Source organism: Hemiscyllium ocellatum, chromosome 4 (assembly GCF_020745735.1).
Source record: "Hemiscyllium ocellatum isolate sHemOce1 chromosome 4, sHemOce1.pat.X.cur, whole genome shotgun sequence".
NCBI lineage: Eukaryota > Metazoa > Chordata > Chondrichthyes > Orectolobiformes > Hemiscylliidae > Hemiscyllium > Hemiscyllium ocellatum.
Genome location: NC_083404.1, coordinates 116,890,184 through 116,912,618, shown reverse-complemented (window position 1 = coordinate 116,912,618; position 22,435 = coordinate 116,890,184). Strand labels below are relative to the sequence as shown.

The 22,435-nt window shown below is 43.2% G+C and overlaps 1 protein-coding gene across 2 annotated transcripts in view; it reads left to right on the top strand.

The window, feature by feature from the left end:
* The window catches only part of LOC132815497 (protein FAM135B-like), a 369,978-nt gene that overhangs the window by 275,651 nt on the left and 71,892 nt on the right, over positions 1-22,435 (top strand). For both annotated transcript variants that reach the window (XM_060824465.1, XM_060824467.1), the window contains exon 12: positions 15,013-15,167. In XM_060824465.1, coding sequence (XP_060680448.1) covers positions 15,013-15,167 — 155 coding nt within the window. The remainder of the gene's footprint in view (positions 1-15,012; positions 15,168-22,435) is intronic.

Here is a 22,435-nt window from a genome sequence, read left to right as displayed (position 1 = left end):
ATTCTGCCCTACTGTGGTTTGATTCACTTCTGGGATGAGAGAGAGGCAGGTATTCTGCGAAATGAAAGTAGGTGGTATAGCTTTTTTTTTTAATTTCAAAAATATACTTTATTCATAAAATATTCATAAAATAATTTGATGGACTGTACATTAGGTAATGCCATACATATGTCCACATTTACATACACAGCTCAGAATTATTATTATTACATAGAGGTCTGTGCGTTTCTCGTTCATACGCCCATATATTGAGCTGAGGCGTCAGCAGAGCCCAATGACTGCATGGGCCCCCGATGTTCTTTAGACAGGGAGATGTTAAACGGTGGTCTTTCCCCACCGCATCTTGGCGGCAGCTGCCCCAAGCTTCAGCACGTCCCTCAACACGTAGTCCTGGACCTTGGAATGTGCCAGTCTGCAACACTCAGTCGGGGTCAACTCCTTCAGCTGGAAGATCAACAGGTTTCGGACCACCCAGAGAGCGTCCTTCACCGAGTTGATGATCCTCCAGGCGCAGTTGATATTCGTCTCGGTGTGCGTCCCGGGGAACAGGCCGTAGAGCACAGAGTCCCGCGTCACGGCGCTGCTCGCGACGAACCTCGACAAATACCACTGCATTCCTCTCCAGACTTCCTCTGCATAGGCACATTCCAGAAGGAGGTGTGTGACAGTCTTGTCCCCCCCGCAGCCGCTTCGAGGGCAGCGTACGGTGCGGCAGAGAGTCCGGGTGTGCATAAATGATCTCACAGGTAGAGCCCTTCTCACCACCAGCCAAGCCATGTCTTGGTGCTTGTTGGAAAGTTCTGGCAATGAGGCATTCTGCCAAATGGCTTTGACAGTCTGCTCAGGGAACCACTCAACAGGATCCACCCTCTCCTTTTCCCGAAGGGTCTCAAGGACGCTACGTGCTGACCACTTCCTGATGGACTTGTGGTCAAAGGTGTTTATCTTCAGAAATTTCTCCACGAAGGATAGGTGGTACGGAACGGTCCAACTACTCAGAGCAGTTCCGCGGCAGCGAGACCAGGCCCATCCTTCGCAACACCGGGGACAGGTAGAACCTCAGTACTTGGTATTTGCGTACCGGGGATCCACGCACAGCTTGATGCAGCCACACACAAAGGTGGCCATCAGGGTGAGGGTGGCATTGGAAGTGTTTTTTCCCCCATTGCACCGGTCTTTGTACATGGTGTCTCTTCGGACCCGGTCCATCTTTGATCTCAACATGAAGTGGAAGATGGCCCGGGTGACTGCAGCAGCGCAGGTTCTGGGGATAGGCCAGACCTGTGCCACATATAACAATACTGAGAGTACCTCACACCTGATGATCAGGTTTCTTCCCGCGATGGAGAGCGACCGTTGCTCCCATCTGCCTAGTTTCTGTCTCATCTTCCTGATCCACTCCTCCCAGGTCTTGGCACACGCCCCAGCACCCCTGAACCAAATATCCAGCACCTTCAGGTGGTCAGTCCTGACGGTGAAGGGGATATAGGATTGGTCGGCCCAGTTCCCGAAGAGCATGGCCTCGCTCTTGCCTCGGTTTACCTTGGCCCCCGAGGCCCGTTCGAACTGGTCGCAGATGCACAGGAGTCTGTGCATGGACAGCGGATCCGAGCAGAAAACGGCGGCGTCATCCATGTACAGGGAGGCCTTAACCTGTAGGCCCCTGCTGCCAGGAATAGTCACCCCTCTCAGGCTTGCATCCTTCCTGATGGATTTGGCAAATGGCTCTATGCAAAACACAAACAAGGCAGGAGAGAGAGGGCAGCCCTGCCTGACTCCAGATCTGACTGGGAAGTTATCTGATTCCTACCCATTGATTGAGACTGCACTGACAATGTTGATGTAGAGCAGTCTGATCCAATTTTCGATTCCCTCCCCAAAGCCCATTTTGGAGAGGACATCCCTCATATATGTATGCGATATCCTGTCAAAGGCTTTCTCCTGGTCCAGGCTGATGAGGCAGGTGTCCACTCCCCTGTCCTGCACGTAGGCGATCGTATCCCTGAGGAGTGCAAGACTCTCAGAGATCTTCCTGCCCGGTACAGCACAGGTTTGGTCGGGGTGGATCACCGCTCCCAGAGCAGACCTGACCCGGTTAGCGATGACCTTTGACAAGATTTTGTAGTCTGTGTTTAACAGTGAGATCGGTCTCCAATTTCTAATTTCGTCCTTCTCCCCCTTCTGCATGTAGATGAGGGTGATGATGCCTTTCCTCATGGATTCACTCAGGGTACCAGCCTGAAGCATACCGGCATACACCTCCAGCAGGTCCCGGCCAATCAAGTCCCAAAGAGCGGAATAGATCTCGACCGGTAAGCCGTCGCTTCCGGGAGTTTTATTCTTTTCGAAGGACTCGAGGGCCATGGTCAGCTCATCCAGAGATAGCGGCTGGTCCAGCCTCTCTCATGTTCCATCATCTAGGACCTCCATGATAGAGGACAGGAATGACTGGGAGGCCGCGCTGTCAGTTGGCTTTGCGTCATACAGGATGGCATCGAAGGATTTGCTGATCCTCATGACGTCAGCCTGAGATGACATTACCGAGCTATCTTCTTCCATCAGGCTGCTGAGCACGGAGCTCTCTTTGTGCACCTTTTGGAAGAAGAAACGTGAGCACGTCTCGTCCTGCTCCACCGAGCGGACCCTGGACCGGAAGATTATCTTGGAGGCCTCTGAGGCAAAGAGCGAGGCTTGCTGGCTCTTCACCTCCTTGAGGTCCTCCGTGACATCGACCCCCAACGTCTGCAGCAGGAGCAGGTTTTGCATACTTTTCTGGAGTTGGAACAGTTTTCCCCGCCTCTCTCTCGCCTCCTGAACATCTTTGAGGATGAAGAACCTCTTGATGTTCCCTTTTACTGTTTCCCACCAGTCTGCTGGAGACTCAAAGAGGGGCTTCGCGGTTCTCCAACCTGCGTAATCCCTCTTGAGCTCCTCGATGTTTCCCGGGGTCAACAGCTTAGTGTTCAGTTTCCACATTCCCTTACCCACCTGCTGCTCGTCCTATAGGTGACAGTCGGCCAGCAGGAGGCAGTGGTCAGAGAAGACCACCAGAAGAAGAACACAGAGAAGCATTTCTGTATTTAACATCTGCGACAAGGAGGCGCCCGCCCACCACCTCCTTAACCTCAGAGATGGTGAGGTTGCCACCCTGCAACAGGATTCCTAGGCCTGAGGAGCGGTTATCGTTGCCTCCTGACCACACTGATGGCCCATGGGCCCACAAGCTCGACCACCTCCTGTAACTGCTGAGGTGCGGTATCCCACACTCCTGCAGAAACAGGACATCGGCTTTGACGCTGGCCAGGAAGGCCATCATAGAACCACATCACGTAGCCGATTTGATGCTACGCACATTGATGCTAGCAATTTTGAACCCCATTTTAACAGTTTACAGGTTTACTGGTGTCCATTTGCTGCTGGTCTTGCCCCTCTGGGGTAGCTGCGTGCATCCCCGTGGTGGCGGCAAACTGATGGACCTTCCCAGGGCTGAGGTAACTGTCCAGCTCCGCGCTGGGGCCATTACCCCACTCTGGTGTCTTCGTGTTGGGCCCATGGTCCGCACTGACCAGTTCTCCGTCTGACAGCAGGGCTGTCATAGGACTGCTGCTCCCAGATACCTGGAGCTGTGGGCCGGTGGGTACCTCCTGGTTCTCACCGGGTAGGGGGAGGCCTTTACCCGTCCTTTCAGAGGGATCGTCCTTTCCTTCCTGGGCGGTGCTGCCCTCCTTTCTCCCCACGGCGCTCTGTCTCTTCCTCTGATGACGACCCTTCTTGCACCCGTCCTTGCCATCGGAAGAGCTGCCTGCGTCTTCGACTTGTAGGTGTCGCTTCCCCCTTCGATGGGTGGCTTTGGGGCCCCCGAGAGGTTTCCTCTTCCTATTTTTGACTGTGATCCAGTCCTCTGCCTCTTTTGATTCCTCCTCTTCCATTTCCTCTGTCTGCCTTGACGGAGCTTGTATCGGCTGCTGCACCTCCCCGCTGTCTGCCGGCTGCTCCGCTACCGCCTGCTCCTCCTTCTGGGTGCCTCCAGGCACCTTTTCCATGCTATTTTCTGGTGCCTTGCTGGTCTTTGTCGGTCCACGGCTCGTATTCGTGTTGCCACCTCCGGCTATCTGTGCGTAGGTGGCGGCTCCTCGTCTTGGGCAGGCCTTGTACATGTGGCCTGCCTCTCCGCACAAGTTACAGTTCTTGGCCTCCTTACAATCCTTGGTCGGGTGGCTTTTCTGCTTGCAGTTTCGGCATACGGTCACCTTACAGTCGGCCGCCATATGGCCTGACCTCCTGCAGGTTCGGCACACCTTCGGCTGCCCTGCGTACGTCAGGTAACCTCTGCTTCCTCCAATGGCGAAGCTGGAGGGTGGATGGAGGATGTTCCCGCTGCCATCGATCCTCGGGGTTACCTTGACCTGTCTTTTACTGGTCCAGATCCCGAAAGGATCGACCACATCAGTGCTTTCTCCTTCAACCTGGACATACCTCTTCAAGAAGGTGAGAACATCTGCCGCTGGGACCTAAGGGTTGTACATTTGGATTGTAACAACCCGACTTCTCTGTGCAGGAAGCACACACATGAAGGCTTAAGCACAAATGAATGCCGTGGATGTGGTAAGGTCTGGTGAAAATACCCATACTGTTTTGCAGCAAGAATAATCCCATGTAACTCACCAAAACCCCCATTTAACCAAAGAAAAACCGTAAGCACTTGTTCGCCAGGTGCTGCCAGACCTGCTGTGTTTCTTTTGAACTTACTTGGCAGGGGAGATGAAATGATCAGTGTGGACAGGAGGGTTGGACACCTGCCTCATCAGCCTGGACCAGGAGGAAGCCTTTGACAGGATATCACATACATAAGTGAGAGATGCTCTCTCCAAAATGGGCTTTTGGGAGGGAATCTATAATTGGATCAGACTGCTCTACACCAACATTGTCAGTGCAGTCTCAATCAATGGGTGGGAATCAGATAGCTTCCCAGTCAGATCTGGAGTCAGGCAAAAAAAAGTCTCATAAACCTCATTGAATTTTTTGAGAAGGTGATCAAGCATGTAGATGAGGGTAAGGTAGTTGACATGGTATACTTGGACTTCAGTAAAGCCTTTGATAAGGTTCCACATGGTAGGCTGATGGAGAAAATGCAGAGGCATGGGATTGAGGGTGATTTAGCAGTTTGGATTAGAAACTGGCTTTCTGGAAGAAGGCAGCGAGTGGTGGTTGATGGAAAATATTCAGTCTGGAGTCCATTTACGAGTGGTGTGCCACACGGATCTGTTTTGGGACCACTGCTGTTTGTCATTTTTATAAATGACTTAGACGCAGGCATAGGTGGATGGGTTAGTAAATTTGCAGACGACACCAAAATCGGTGGAGTAGTGGACAGTTTGGAAGAATGTTACAGGTTGCAGGGGGACTTGGATAAACTGCAGAATTGGGCTGAGAGGTGGCAAATGGAGTTCAATGCAGCTAAATGTGAGGTGATGCACTTTGGGAAGAATAACAGGAAGGCAGAGTATTTGGTCAATGGAAAGATTCTTGGTAGTGTGGATATGCAGAGGGATCTTGGAGTCCATGTGCGTAGATCCCTGAAAGTTGCCACCCTGGTGGATAGTGCTGTTAAGAAGGCATACGGTGTGTTAGGTTTCATTGGTAGAGGGATTGAGTTCCGGAACCGCAATATCATGCTGCAACTATACAAACGCTGGTGCGACCACACTTGGAATATTGTGTACAGTTCTGGTCGCCCCATTACAGGAAGGATGTGGAAGCATTGGACAAAGTGCAGAGGAGATTTATCAGGATGTTGCCTGGTCTGGAAGGAAGGTCTTACGAGGAAAGGCTGAGGGACTTTGGTCTGTTCTCATTGGAAAGAAGAAGGCTAAGGGGGGATTTGATAGAGACAAACAAGATGATCAGAGGATTAGACAGGGTAGATAGTGAAAGACGTTTTCCTAGGATGATGACATCAGCTTGTACGAGAGGGCAAAACTACAAATTGAGGGGTGATAGATTTAAGACAGATGTCAGAGACAAGTTCTTTATGCAGAGTCATAAGGGCATGGAATGCTCTATCTACTAATGTAGTCAACTTAGCCACATTAGGGAGATTTCAACAATCCTTAGGTAAGCACATGGATGATTTTGGGATAGTGTAGGGGGATGAGCTGAGTATAGTTCACAGGTTGTCGCAACATCGAGGGCCGAAGGGCCTGTTTTGTGCTGTATTGTTCTATGTTGTACGTTCTAAATTTTAAAAAAATTCAGATACCCAGCATCTGCAGTGTTTTGCTTTTATTTCGATGAATGAGATTACTTTCTGTCATACTCTTGTTTTTTGTAGATTTTAAACACATCGATTGTGCTGGCATCAGTGGTTTTTCCTGATTGTTTTGGTTTCCCTTTAACTCTACAAATCTACAAAAGCACAATTTGGAGATTGATCACAACTTTAATTTGTAAAAGTAGGAACGGCTCACACCACTTCATAGTGGAATAGTGAAACACAGAACCAGAGTCAAAGAGGCAAAGGAATTATTTAAAAACAAGAGGGAGTTGGCAGGGTCAGGAAGGTACAGAGAGGACAGAATGTGCCAATTAAAGGTAAGGTCTTCAAAGACAATTAAAGGAATTATGCCAAAAAATTAGATTCACGGAAATAGATACTTTGAGTTAAAAGATGAGTTAACAATCAAAGAGATAAATAGTAGTACAATGGAAGAGGTCAAAATCTTGCCAGTATCTGCAGAGGATGTCAGTCACTAGGAGACAGCATGTCGATAAATAAGAGAATTACTCTCTATGTTAATTAGATTCCATTTTTAGTTCTTTCCCTGTGCCTTGCCTCTAAATTGTTAAAATGTGACTTGTATTTCTCCCTTTTATGAAAATGAAAGTTGTGGCTGGATCAAAGTTTTTAATTGCCCTGTTCCAAACAAAAATTCAATTTGGTCACCTTGAAATATCGTTTGGAAGAGAAAGAGGGGGAAGAGACATTGCAACAGAGATAGAATTACTCTGTGTACTGGAGATTTAAATCCGTTATGATGCTGAATTTGATGAACCCACATTAAAGATGATACTTGATTGATATCATTTCCATTGTATTTTGACAAATGGCACAGAATGTTCTTTCAATTAGCAAAAGCAAAATTTGATTTCTTTTTTCTTATCTCTGAGGAAAACATTGCAGCTTTAAATTACATAAGATAACTGAAAGCCATTTTTAAAATGAAAATCATTATTAATAATCCTGTCAAAGTACACTTATAAATGACTGTGTTCTGTTGCAGTGAAGAGCACTGGTCATTATCCATTTTTATTGTGTTTTCAAAAAAAATGGCATTAAATCCTTTATGGAAAAGCATCTTTTGATCTGTTTTATTTAAAAACAACTTTGTTAATAGTATTAAAACAACTGATCTCCATTGGTTATTCCGTTAGGTCATCCACTTGGCATCAGGTCATTTGGGTTTCCGTGCCAGTGTGGAGAGTATGTTGCTGGAACAGTAGGTCTGAGAAACAAGAGAATTGAAGTTTTGGTCAGGAACCCTTCATCAGGAATGAGTCTGGGAGCCTCAGAGGTGGAGAGATTTTCCTGTTTGTTGGGTGCTGCCTGACCTGCTGCGCTTTTCCAGCAACATACTCTCAACTCTGATCTCCAGCATCTGCAGTCCTCACTGTCTCCTTATAACCAGTTTGTCCTGTTGGGAAATCATTGAGTTAGATTTCAACTTCTAGGCAAAGAAAAAGGGTGGCGTGCAAGAAAGAATGTGAAATACCTAAACGATTTCCAAGGCATCACAAATAACTTCATGTAGGTACTCCTCGAAGCTGTTGTGTCCCAGGCATTGAAAAGCAGTGCTCAGCAGATCTGTTCAGGTCCTGTAAACCATACGGCAGTCAGAATGACAGGCAGGCAGAGGCCCATGTAGTAGATCATTGTCTGGTGAGCAGAGTCGAGAGGTTCAGATTAGAAACCTCGGGGATGCTGAAAAGGACAATGGAGGATAAGATTGAAAACCTGGATGAACATAGAACATTACAGCGCAGTACAGGCCCTTCAGCCCTCTGTGTTGCACCACCCTGTGAAGCCAATCCAAAGTTCATCTAACCTACACTATTCCATTCTCGTCCATATGCCCAACCAATGACCTAAATGCCAATAAAGTTGTGGAGTCTACAACTGTTGCAGGCAGTGTGTTCCATGCCCCTACGACTCTCTGAGTTTAGAAACTATCTCTGACATCTGTCCTATATCTATCACCCCTCAATTTAAAGCTAAACTCCTTTGTGCTAGCCATCACCATCCTAGGAAAAAGGCTTGCACTGTCCACACAATCTAACCCCCTGATTATCTTGTATGTCTCAATTAGGTCACCTCTCAACCTTCTCTTTAACAATAACAGCCTCAAGTCCCTCAACCTTTCCTCGTAAGACTTTCCCTCCATATTAGACAACATTCCAGTAAATCTTCTCTAAAACCTTTTCCAAAGCGTCCACATCCTTTTATAATGAAGTGACCAGAGCTGCATGCAGTACTCCAAGTGTGGCTGCACCGGAGTTTTGTACAGCTGCAGCATGACCACATGGTTCCAAAACACAAGCCCTCTACTAATAAAAGCTAACACACTGTATGCCTTCTTAACAGTCCTATAAACTGAGGTGGCACCTTTGAGGGATCTATTTACATGGACACTGAGATCTTTCTGCTCATCTACACTACCAAGAATCTTACCATTTGTTCGGTATTCTGCAATCCTGTTACTCCTTCCAAAGTGAATCACCTCACACTTTTTTGTATTAAACTCCATTTGCCACCCCTCTGCCCAACTCTGCAGCTTATCTATGTCCTTCTGTAACCTACAGCATCTTTCAGCACTACAAATTTACTAACTCATCCCTCTATCCCCTCATCCAATGACAAACAGCAGTGGACCCAAAACAGATCCTTGCAGTACACCACTAGTAACTGGACTCCAGGATGAACATTTCCCATCAACCACCACCCTCTGCCTTCTTTCAGTTAGCCAATTTCTGAGCCAAACCACTAAATTGCCTTCAATCCCATGCCTCCGTATTTTGTGCAATAGCCTACCATGGGGACCCTTATGAAACGCTTTACTGAAATCCATACACCACATCAACAGCTTTACCCTCATCCACCTGTTTGGTCACCTTCTGAAAGAACTCAACAAGGTTTGTGAGGCATGACCTACCTTCACAAAACTGTGCTATCCCTAATTAACTTATTCCTATCGAGATGATTACAAATCCTATCTCTTATAACCTTTTCCAACACTTTACCCACAACCAAAGTAAGGCTCACTGGTCTATAATTACTAGGGTTATCTATAGTCCCCTTCTTGAACAAGGGAACAACATTTGATATTCTACAGTCTTCTGGTACTATTCCTGTGGACAATGATGACATAAAGATCAAAGCCAAAGGCTCTGGAATCTCCTCCCTGGCTTCCCAGAGAATCCTAGGATAAATCCCACCTGGCCCAGGGGATTAATCAATTTTCACACTTTCCAGAATTTTTAACACCTCCTTCTTGTGAACCTCAATCCCATCTAGTCTCGTAGCCTGTTTCTCAGTATTCTCCTTGACAACATTGTCTTTTTTCCACTGTGAATACTGACAAAAAATATTCATTTCGTACTCCTCTATCTCCTCTGACTCCTCGCACAACTTCCCACAACTGTCCTTGATTGGTCCTAATCTTAATCTAGTCATTCTTTTATCCCTTATATACCTTTATGCTGGGGAAGAAATTGTCAACTCTCAATGCAAGAAGTTCAGTTGTGGGTGAGATGATTAGAAAGGTGGAGAGGGGTGAGTGATCACAAGAATCAGTATCAGAGAGTTTTGGATTGAGGAAATCTTTAAGGATAATCAGAATGTTCAAAATGGAGGGAAACATTTGCATTATTTCATACAAAAAAACACTGATTTATGGGGTGTTGAAATCCTCCCCTCCTGAGTGTGTGTGAATTTTTCAGAAGAGGGTAGAACACTCAGTTTAGTTGCATTTATTAATAATAGGTACTAAAAGATACAATTAATTCTGACGCAACTCGGCTGAAGCATAAGGCAGTGTCTTCAGCAGAAAACCATGCAGTCCTCAGTACTATTTCATCTCCACAAGGTGGAAGATGTTACTGTCTTTGACTGAAAACCATCAAGATTGAATAATGTTGGATGATGTGGGCTGTAAAAGTTCAACTGGATTATTGAATTGGTTAAGTTCATTGCCTGGCTGGAGAAGAATGAAGAAAGTAACATTGGATGCTTTACTTTGAGACTGGGATTAAAAAGTAAGCCAAGAAAAGAATAACATAAATCCTTTAACCATTTTCCAACTGGTTACGGTTGCTGACAGAAAATGTGCTGAATTAGTGGTTTTTTAACCAGGGCTATTTCAGTTGCTGTTAGTAGCTGGTGCATTCTAGTACTTTATAAAGTCCGATACAATGAACACCTCTACCTGCAACGAGAAAGCAAATTTAAATTTGTTTCTCCTTGGTCCTTGTCCCTGGTGTTAATTGAAGGATTCAGATTATTTATGAAATTGCCATCCTCCGAAACAATGGAAAAATGTCAATACATTATAAAATGAGTCCATAAATGCCAGTATCCCATCACTAAGTCATCCTTTATTTACATGCGCAGACTACATGACACTGACCAGCTAGCACAGAGCCGGCTCCTAGAGTGATCAGAGCCTCTGACACTCCTGCTTATATCAGTCAGCCAAGACTCCCTGATTGCATCAGGTTAACACCCTCTATCAGAGAACCGGTATTTTGTGAGGTTCATCTGACTGACTTTGCTCCAATCACTACACAGTTACTTGCTCTACATCCACCTTTAGCTCTCAGCAAAGCATTATTCTTCAAGAGTTGTTTGTTCCTGGGCAAAAAAGAAGCTGATATTGTTAAATCATGTAAAAACTGCTTTACAAATTCAATAAAGACAAGCACTGAATCCACCTGAAAGGCAGAAACTCAGATACACCTGCAAGAGGAAATATTGTTTCTCAAAAAGAAATAATGAATGTGTGTGTATGATATAAAGCATCTTTCACAACTTAATGTTTCCAAACAAATTCATGTCATCAAAATATTTCATATTTGATCCTATAGGCATGGTTGCAATATGGGAAGAATGACAGCTAACTTGTGCACAGAGAGGTCCCAGGCATCTTTACTGACATTGGTTCAAGGATAACGATTGACATGAGACCAAATCCTCTGCTGCTCTTTGAATTGTGCCAATGGATATTTTACATCACTCTGACAGAAAAGATGGGTTGGAGTTTGAACTCTTACAAAAACCACACCTCAATGCAGCATTCCTTCAAAGTTACATTGTTAAAAATGACACAACACCAGGTTATAGTCCAATAGGTTTATTTGGAGGCACTAGCTTTCAAAGCGCTGCTTCTTCATCAGGCGGTTGTGCTCCTCCAACCAAATCCACACCGGCACCTCCAAATCATGACTACCATCGATACCACTAACTGCCAGCTCAAAGTGGAAAGATCTCCAAGATGATCATGCAGCACAATCACTTGATGAAGGGGCAGCGCTTCAAAAGCTAGTGCTTCCAAATAAATCTGTTGGACCATAACCTGGTTTTGTGTGATTTTTAATTTCGTCCAGCCCAGTCCAACACCGGCACTTCCAAATCAGTGTTACATTGAAGAGTCATACTGCGTTATGTGCTCAAGATGGGCTTGAACTCAGAAGTAAGGCTGCTGTTATCGAATCAAGGCAAATAGATTAGGCCAGCCTTTTAACATTTTCCTTGTTTTATTTAAACAATGCACATTAGAAAGTGTGTCGATCAGTCATAGGAATGGAATTAGGCTGTTTAACAGTGAAATTCTGTCCTAACATGCAATGATATCTTAGGTGATGTGTGACCTAGCTCTATCAAACAGTTTTTGTCTTTGCTTCACACATGTGCCAGGCACTAAGCATATTGAACATGAAAAGTGCCCCTTAACATTGAACGGCATTACCATTTCTAAATCTGCCCCATATCAACTTCTTGGCGGTTATCCTTGACCAGAAATAGAATTGAACTAGCCATAGAAATACTGTGGCTACAAGAGCAGGTCAGAAGTTCAGAATTCTGTAGCGAGTGAGTAATTAGTCATATGTCTTCTCAAAGCCATCTGCAAGGCACAAGTCAGGAGTGTGACAGAATACTCTCCACTGATCTGGATGAGTGCAGCTCCACTAGCACTTGAGCAGCTTGTCCAAGACACAGTTAAAAATCACACAACACTGGGTTGATGTCCAACAGGTTTAATTGGAAGCACTGTTGGACTATAACCTGGTGTTGTGTGATTTTTAACTTTGTACACCCGAGTCCAACACGAGCATCTCCAAATCATGTCCGAGACACAGCAGCCTGCTTGTTTGGCACCCCAACTTCCATATTCAATCCCCTCACCACTGACACTAACAAGAAGCAACTTGTACTATCTACAAGCAAATTCCCAAAACATCTTTGACAATACCTTCCAAACACATGACTTCTAACATTCAGAAGAACAACGGCAGCCAATGCATGGGAACACCATCATCAGTGGCTTCCCTTCCAAGCCACACATCATCCTAATTTGGAATTATATTGCTGTCCCTCCCCTATCAGTCAGGGTCCGGGAACTCCTTCCGTGGGTGGCCCTTTAAATCAAGAACTGCAACAGTTTGACAAGATAACTCACCAATATCTTCTCCAGGGAAATCGGTGATGGACAATATAAAAGATGGCCTAGCAAATGATGCCCACATCCCAAGAATGACTTTTAATACAAACAATATCTATCACTAACAGAAATCTATCAACCCGGATTTGACAGCAATTGATATTTATGTTGAGGAATTATTCTTAAAAATCACAGACTATCTTTTAGGAGTGTTATAATGTCCAATAGTTAAAAACGAGTAAATGGTAAAGTTAACTGGGCAGGAATTATTGTTGTCGTACAGACTGAGCCTGGAAATGTGAGCGATTCTTGCTGATGAGAGGAGGACGTAATCATGCTTCCTTCCATCTGATAAATATGATGGTCAATGTTCTAACAAGTTTTCAGCCATCTCACTTCAAATCTCTACCCCTTGAGTTAAATAGAGTGACAAGGAGAACCATTCCACAGGGAATGACATGGATGAGAGTGAGTAATGGTTTTACCGGTAACATGGAACGAGTGGTGAAGGTGAGGTTTCAATTGCGCTCATCAGGAGTGGGAGAAAAGGTATACTGAACAATGGGACTGGGATCTGAGGGCACAGCCTCAGATAGAAGGGATGGACTCTTTAGAACTGAAATAAGGACGAATTTCTTCAGCCAGAAGGTGGTAATTCTATGAAACTAATTGTCCAAAGGGCTGTGGAGGCCAAGTCAAGTCACTGAGTGTATTTAAGATAGAGATTGATTGGTAAGTTGATCAGGGGTTACGGGGAGAAGGCAGCTGATATGTTTGAGAAACATATCAGCCATAATCATATGGCAGAGCAGACTCTTTCGGGCAAATAACCTAATTCTGTTCCTGTGCGTTATGGTCTTCTGGGCCAAAGGTGAACCATTTGGAATTTGACTGAGGAATTCTAAATGAAATCGGCTTGGACAGGAGGGAATACGGTCGGTTTGGAAAAGGAGATTTGATTTCAAATTAGTAATTGGCACAGCTTCACCTGTCTTTTGTGCAAGAATGTTTTTCAAAAGTTATATCATCATGGATATTCCATTAACCAGTCTGCCCACAGCTGTATTCCACAATATTGATCAATTACTTTCTCATGAAGCAAAACTGCAATTGAACAGCCTCTATTTCCACTTTATCAATATGGTAAAAAGGTATCAGTGGTCAGTTTCTTTGCAATTCAAGGATTTCAATAGTAAAATAATTCAAATTTGATTTCCAATTTCTAGAACAGTTCGATGTTGGGAATTTAAAACTAATAAACAGTGTTTTTGAAAAGATTTGTGGCTAGGGTTGTGGGTGAGGTTATAGATTGGTTCGCTGAGCTGATGTGTTTTTTTACAGAATTTCATCACCTTGCTAGGTGACATCATCAGTGTGTCTTTAATAAGTTGTTGGTGCTCTGTCCTGCCTGGCGTTTCTATCTCTGTTTGTTAGTACTTCCAGTTCTGTGTCTGACTGGTTTGTATATGGGGTTCAGTTCAACGTGTTTATTACACTCCTGTTGGACATAAACCAGTAAACACATTTCACCAGCTCCTCACAAAGATTAAAGACCCAACACCCTTGTCCAACAGGATGAGCGTAACCTACAAGACACCATACAAAGACTGGGAAAACACGACAGAGGACAAACAGGAAGAAAACTGACCGTGCAAGTGCACAAACACCAACTCGCCACTGCCAGGCATGACCAGCACTCTCTCATTTTCAATCACACAGACAATGAAGGACACAAATTCAACTGGCACAACGTAACCATTCTGGCACAGGCAAAACAGAGACATGCCAGAGAATTCCTTGAAGCCTGGCAATTCAACTGGAACTCAATCAATAAACACATTGAACTGAACTGCATAAACAAACCACTCCGATACAGAACTGGAAATACAATCAAATAGAGACACGTACATACCAGGCAGAACAGACCACCAACAATTTACTGAAGATACGCTGATGATATCGCCTAGCGAGGCAACAAATCGTCTGCAAAAACAAAACTTCATCAGCTTGGCAAACGTATCTACAACCTCACTAATAAACAGTATTTCTCTTGTGAGCACTCACCATTCATCTTTTGTCAACTAGTTTTATACTTAGCAAATTGCTGGAGAAACTCAGCAGGTCTCTCTCCACAGATGCTGCCAGAGCTACTGAGTTTCTTCAGCAATGTGTGTGTTTGTTTCCGATTTCCAATATCCACAATCCTTTGTTTTATTTTATCTTTATCCTCAGACTTGTTTATCCGCCCTCAACACAAAGTTGTAAGAACATTAAATCTCACTTTGTTATTTCCTACTTCTAGAATCCAAAGGCACAGCCAGATTGCAACAGCTGTCAGAAATTCATCCTACCTCACCAGTATGCCTCCACTGCCCATTGAGTGTCTGGATATAGATGGAGACTGGAGTAATCTTCCTATTATATTTGAAGACCGATATGTAGAATCTGTTTCTAAAGGTTGGTCACATTTTCTGATTTTCTTTTTACATCAGCCATTCCATTACATGTGCACTATATAGAAAGATCATTTCTCTTTAATTATAACCCAGTGAAAGGGGAGATTCACCATTGTTCACACACCCTCTGATTCTCTCTCAGATCACTTGAGGCTCCAGGTGGTTTGGCTGGCTTTACTCAAGCATACGTGCAGTGGATAGCAATATCCCTGATTTAATTACAAACAAATACTTTATGCTTCATTAGTATTGGTTACACTGCCAACCAGCCTACATTGGCAGCCATCCAATTGAGACTCTGCAAGTACTCTTCTTCCACTAAATGCATGAGCACTGGCCAATCCCATCAGGGTTCATTTGATTAAATTGTACTGACCAGTTGTAGCCATGACATGTTAGGAAATTATTGACATCACTTCTTATTCCTTGTAAGTACAAGCTACATTCTTGCAGTATCCCTTAATCCTCTTAACAGCTAGAAACTGATAACATAACCAGCTCTTAACCAGATTTACTGGCTTGTTAATGAACTGTTCTGAACCTTGCAGTGTTTTCCCCTTTCACCTAACAATTGACATTGTCACACTTCATGATTTTTGAGTGTGCTGTCATTCACATTTATAGAAATTAAAGTGCTAGCATTGTTGTAGGAAGATCCAGATTAAGATTTCATCCAAAAGAACGAGACGTTTTGAAGAGCCTGATCACTGTTGCAGGACTCAAACCTGTAGTTTCAAGCAGGAGCTTTTTTTGAACTCATCCTGATGAGAACCATGAGGTGACTAGCCTGATTGAGGACCTTGTCAGTTTGATCAGTAACTGAATTAGTGGGTGATGAGACATTGAGAATAGGATAACGGACATCATCCGACTGTTCCATAGTCGTTAGTATAACTGACGCAGAAGAAGGACAGTACAGCACTAGAACAGGCCCTTTGGCCAAACAAGCCTGCACTGACACATAATGGCTTTCTAAACTAAAACCATTTTACATCTACATGACCCATATCTCATAAGTTGCTGCCTATTCATGTATTGGTATTGTGTCTGCATCTACCACTGCATTCCAGGAACTTATCACTCTTGCAGTGTGAAAAGCTTGCCTCTCACAGCTCCTTTAAACTTTCTCCCTTTTACCATTAACATAATTGATGTTTCTATCCTCAGGAAAACAAAACACTCTTACTATACATTCCTCCCATAAATTTGTCTCATAATATTTTAAACTTATATCAAGTTGCTCCTCAACCTCCAAGTGAAAACAAATCAAGTTTTTCTAATCTCTCCTCTTAGCTAATACCCTCCAAACCAGGCAACGTTCTGGGAGACAGTTTCTCAATCCTCTCCAAAGCATCTGCATCCTTCTGGTCATGTGGCAACCAGAACTGTACGCAATATTCCAATTGTGACCGAACTAAAGTTGTACACCTGACTTGCCAATGTTGATGTTCTGTGCCCTGACTGCTAAAGGCAAACATGCCATATGCCTTTTTGGCCATCTTGTCTACTTGTGTTGCCATTTTCAGGGAACTGTGGACCTGGACACCTATGTCCATCTGTATGCTAATGCATCTACCAGTACTTCCTTCCTACATTAGAAAATGCATCACCTCGCATTTGACCAGATTAAGCTCCATCTGCCGTTACTCCATCTAAGTCTGTAGCTAATTTATGTCCTGTATTCTTTGGCAATCCTCCTTACTATCTGCAACTCCTCCAATCTTTGTGTCATCCGCAAACTTATGTATCAGATTATCTACATTTTTTCTCCAGACCATTTGTATATATTACAAAAAAAAACAGGGTTCCAGCAATGATCCCTGTAATATACCTTCTGTCAAGGATCTCCAGTCAGACAAATACCTTTTCACCGCTATGACCAAATCTGTTCTGTTTCCATCTTGCTAGCTCTGTGGTGTCCCAATGCGACTTCACCTTTTTTTAAATCAGCATCCCATGAGGGACCTTGTCAAAGGTCTTGCTAAAGTCCATGTAGACACATCCACCAGCATGACCTCATCAATTATCTTTGTCACTTCATTAAAAAGCCTAATCAAGTTTGAGACATGACTTTCCCTGCACAAAGCCATGCTGCCTGTCACTAATAAATCTATATTTTTCCAAATGTGAGTAAATCTTTTCCATAACAATCCTCTCTAGTAATTTCCCAATCACTGATATAAGGTTCACTGGCCTGTAATTTCCCAAATTATCCCTTTTGCTCTTCTTAAACAAAAGAACAATGTTGGATATTCTCCAGTTCTCTTGGACCACTCTTGTGAGTAAAAAGGATACAAGGATTTCATACAAGGCCCCAGCAATTTCCTTATCTTCTTCCTTCAGAGTTCTGAGATAGATCCCATCAGACCCTGGAGGCTTGTCTACTATAATGCTTTTCAAAACACCCATCACCACCTCTTTATTTTTATATTGACATCTCCTACAATGTTAACATATCTCTGTCTGGCCTCATTCATCTATCATTCTCTATTGTGAATAATGCAAATGAATACCATTAAAAACCTCACTCACTTCCTCCGGCCCCATGCATAAATTCCCTCCTCTGTCCTTGAATGAATCTATTCTTTTCCTACCTACTGTCTTCCTCCTTATATACATTTGAAATACCTTGGGATTTTCTTTAATCCTGTTTGTCAAGGACATTTTATGGCCCTTTTTAGCCCCCCTAATGCCTTGTTTAAGTTCTTTTCTACTTTCTTCATATTCTTTCAGGGATCTGTCACTCTTCGTTTTCCTAAATCTGATGTATGCCTCTTTTCCTTTTTGACTAAGCTCACAATTTCTCCTGTCATCCCATGGTTCCTGAATCTTGCTATTCTTATCCTTCACTTTCACAGGAATATGCTGGTCCTGAACTAAAATCAACTGGTCTTAAAACAATTCCCACATGACCGATGTGGATTTACCCTCAAACAGCTGCCCCAGTCTACAGTCAATTTAGTTCTGACCTAATGTTGTCAGAGTTAGCCTTCCTGAAAAATGTGTTGCTGGAAAAGCGCAACAGGTCAGGCAGCATCCAAGGAACAGGAGACTTGACGTTTCGGGCATAAGCCCTTCCTCACCTCACGTCGAGTCTCCTGTTCCTTGGATGCTGCCTGACCTGCTGCGCTTTTCCAGCAACATATTTTTCAGCTCTGATGTCCAGCATCTGCAGTCCTCACTTTCTCCTCGAAGAGTTAGCCTTCCCCCAATTTAATTCTTTCACCTGAGAATTAGATTTATCCTTATCCATAAGTAAATTAAATGCTCTCCCATTCAAACTTTGATCACCTAGTTGGGGTAATTCCCCAAAAATGGATCTAGTATGGCCCCTTTCATAGTTAGAGTATTTACATATTGCTTAAAGAAACCCTCCTGGATGCACCTAACCAATCTCCATTTCCCCCTCCCCCACCCCACCCCACCCTCCATTCCAAGGCCTGCCAATAAGGAAGTCCCAGTCAATATAAGGGAGGTTCAATTCACGCATTACAGCAATCCTGTTGTTTCTACATTTTTCCATAGACTATCCTCATGTCTGTCGCTGTTCCTCTCTCTCTAGCTGTTATTGTGCTGCAGGCTCTTGGGAAGCCTGAAGGGCAATAACATCAACATGAATACAGCCTTCCCATAACTGATCTCTACCCACATGAATGAGTCCACCAAGGTATCCTCTCTCAGTACAGCTGTGATATTCATCATAGCTTTATGCACTCATCCAAGCTCTTATGTTTGTCTGCCTTACCTACCATACTTATCGTGTTAAAGCAAGAACACTTAAGATGCCAGTCCTGCCGTGTTCAGTAACCTCCCCTTGTCTGTGTTACTTCATAGCCTTACTGGTCTTAGTCTCTAACTCCTCCTTGGTCATTTCACTTGCTATCCTGCCCCCCTGCCGTACTAGTTTAAATCCTTCTGGTACACTAGTAAACCTCCCCAAACATTTTTGGTTTTAATGGATGAACAGCATTATTATAATAGTGAGCAGACAAATTCCAAACAAATACATTAAATAGTCATTCACTAAAATTACCAGCAGCAATTTATATCCTGTGAAATCTCTTAACTCTTACTCAAAACTTTCTGGCGGTGAAATGTTGCATTCCTGAGCCAAGTGAAGTGAGTTGGAGATTGAATGCCGCCATGATTGCGTTTTGTAACCAAAATTTTATGGCCACTGTTACTCGATATTGACATTAGTTATTCCTTTCTCTGAGTAGCAGGTTATGGATTCAATTCACAAACTTGGCTTAACCACATGGTTGAGGCAAACACCAGTGTATGTCATGAATACACAATCATGTCCAAATACTGCCTTATATAGGATGTTGACATTCTGATCTACTGCACTTCAGTCCCATTAATCCCTCCAAATTAATCTGGCAAGGCTTCAATACTGTTTTAATTAATAAATGTACATTAACTATAAAAGAAGCCAAGTTACAGACACCTGTAGCAAGTCACCATTTTTGTTTCTTTTGGTGGGAGCAGTTTTTTTTTCTCAGCCCTACCTGAGGGAGTAAGTGCCTCCTCTTACTTTTGAGTGTAATATTCTTTCATGGTTCTTTATGCAGTTGAACGGTTACATATTTGAGACTGATGTCCATCCCTTTTTGGATTCTGAGCATCATTTTCTTTATGAAGGTTGACATCATATGATCATAAACCTGTTTGTACAATAGCATGACTCAATGGTGTAATAATATCTGCTTATCACCTGAACCGGATATTTGGGCTTTTCATATTTCTTAAATCTCTCTGAGAGAAAACTGAGCAAACAGTTGGTGACATAAGGAAGATACAGACACTAGGCTCACTTAATTCAGCTCACAGAACTTATCTTAAAATGTCACTCACAGTTAAGGAATGTACCGTGGTAATACACATAAGAAGGTCGAACAAGATAACCTGTGATTATTCTCCAGCATTTCTAAGCTCTTCACTTTGGCAAAAACCTTCACAGTGTTCCCATTAAAAACCAGAACTGTTGTTCTGTTCCAAATAACCTGGCTGCCAGCTTCCAATCTCTTTCTTGTTTCTTTTTGCTCACAGCAATGAGAAGGGATCAAAGATTTTACAGGACAATGGGTATGAGAAGTCTGCCAAGATAGGTTAATAATTTGGCTTTTTACAATCTCTCCCTGCCCTGACCTCAAACTACTTCTTGCCTATGCATCTCATTAATTTGTTTCGAGAGACCACACATTAAAAAGGAAGCATTTAAACATAATTTTTTTTTTGATTTTCTCTCAAAAGGAAAGACATTTCAAACCATGGCAAGTCATAGTCATAGTAGCGGTTTACAGCTTTGACCTTCATCCCAACTTGTCCACACCGCCGATTCTCATTTGCCTGAGTTTGGTTCCTCTATACCTATTCCATCCATGTAACTGCCCAAATGTTTCTTAAATAACAAAATTGTACTCGCTTTCACCACTACCTCAGATGGTCTGTTCCAGACACTCGTGGATAACATCTACCGCACTGCCCCCATCTACTTTGTTGGCCACCCCTTCAACAACTTCATCAAATTTGTGAGAGATAATGTCCCTTACACAAAGCCATGCTGACTGTCCCAAATGAGTTATTGCTGCTCCAAATGCCTGGAGATCCAGTCTCTCAGAATCCCCTCCAACAACTCACCCACCGCAGATGTTAGGCTCACAGATCTAATCTCAAGCAGAAAAGCCACAACTAATTTGGGAATATTATTGGAACTACACTGACTGCAGTTTGGCTGGTTTGAGAAATGGAAGAAGATCCTCTTTGGAGGCTGGGTTTGAGGCATGTTGTCAGGCGAGAGTAAAGTAAAAACAAGGAGAAATAGAAGATATACGTACACTTCCATGCTTTGGGAAATATTCTTGAGAGGTCCTGATTTGATGAATGCACACTCTTCTGTCACGATAAAAGCATGTACTCTAAAATATTCTTAGCTTATTTTTAACATGGTAATGAATGATGACTAGAACATTTTGAAACAAAATCTTTGTTTTTTCTATTTCTAAGAGGAGATCAAAATTCAGGTGAAGTGAGGCCTAGATCAAACAAAAACTTGCATTGTTGATGCAAACTGCCGTTTGCACCACCTAGTGGTGTTGGAACAAATGAATACAGTTGGTGTGCAGATGTAAATTTCAAAGAAATTATGATCCACAAGATTTCACAGCAAAGGAAGAGGCTATTTGATCCTTTGCATTCAGCCTGCACTTTCCTAAGACCGTCCAAAACTAATTTTAAAGTCCTCTCTCTGTAGTCTTGCAACCTCACCTGATTTATTCCTGGCTAAAAAGATGTAAGCTCAGTCTCACTTCCTCCCAGTGATAAAACGTTCCAGCCTCAAAGATCAAATGAAGCAATGGAAAACGAGTATGTAAATAAGACCATACTTTTCTCCTATCAACCCCTGTAAAATCAGTTGAAATAAGTGGAAGATCACCTCCTTAGTTGAAAGAACATCAGATAAAAACGCTAAGAGGGTGCTCTAATCTGGAAGGAAATGAAAACATTCAGTAGGTCAGGGAGCAGTTGTGAAGAGGGAAATGATTAATAGTTTAGAGCTTTGACCTCTCAGCAGAAGTGGATGTTTCTATCTTGTGGCATAATTTCAAAGCCTAATCGTTCTTCACACATTAAGTTTTCTTTCCTTGGCTATTTAAGTTTTTGAGTATGGGCTAATGTACTTATTTTTTGCTTTTGTTAGCAGCCATGAGGGGGAGAAATGCTCACCACCATGATTTGTTTTAGCATCATTGACAATAACAATTATTCTTGCAAGACAGTGTAATTTTATACATGCTAGATATGATAACCCCTTCAAGTTACATGGGGAATTACTAATTAAACTCCCAATGTAACAGGTATTGGCCTTTCCAGCTGGAATTCATTACCTAAGCCCTTGATTCCACCTCTTAGAAAGATGCTCTTGTGGACCGAGAGGCCCGGGTTCAAGTCACACCTCCAGAGGTGTGTAATAATGTCTCTGAACAAGTTAATTAGAAAAATAGGTTAATCAAAAGAAGACCTCTTGAGACTCTTGTGGCACAGTGGTAGTGTCCCTACTTCTGGACTGGAGGTCTGGGAGGCTTGGGTTCAAGTCCCAGTTGCTCCAAAAGTCTGTAATAATATCACTGAACAGGTTGATCAGAAAATTAAATATAAAAAATATTAAAAAGTTGTGGTTAGGTAGCACCTGCTTCAGAGGTGTGTAATAACATCTATGAACAGGTTGATCAGAAAATTAGATTAAATGAAAAAAAAAGCCTCTGA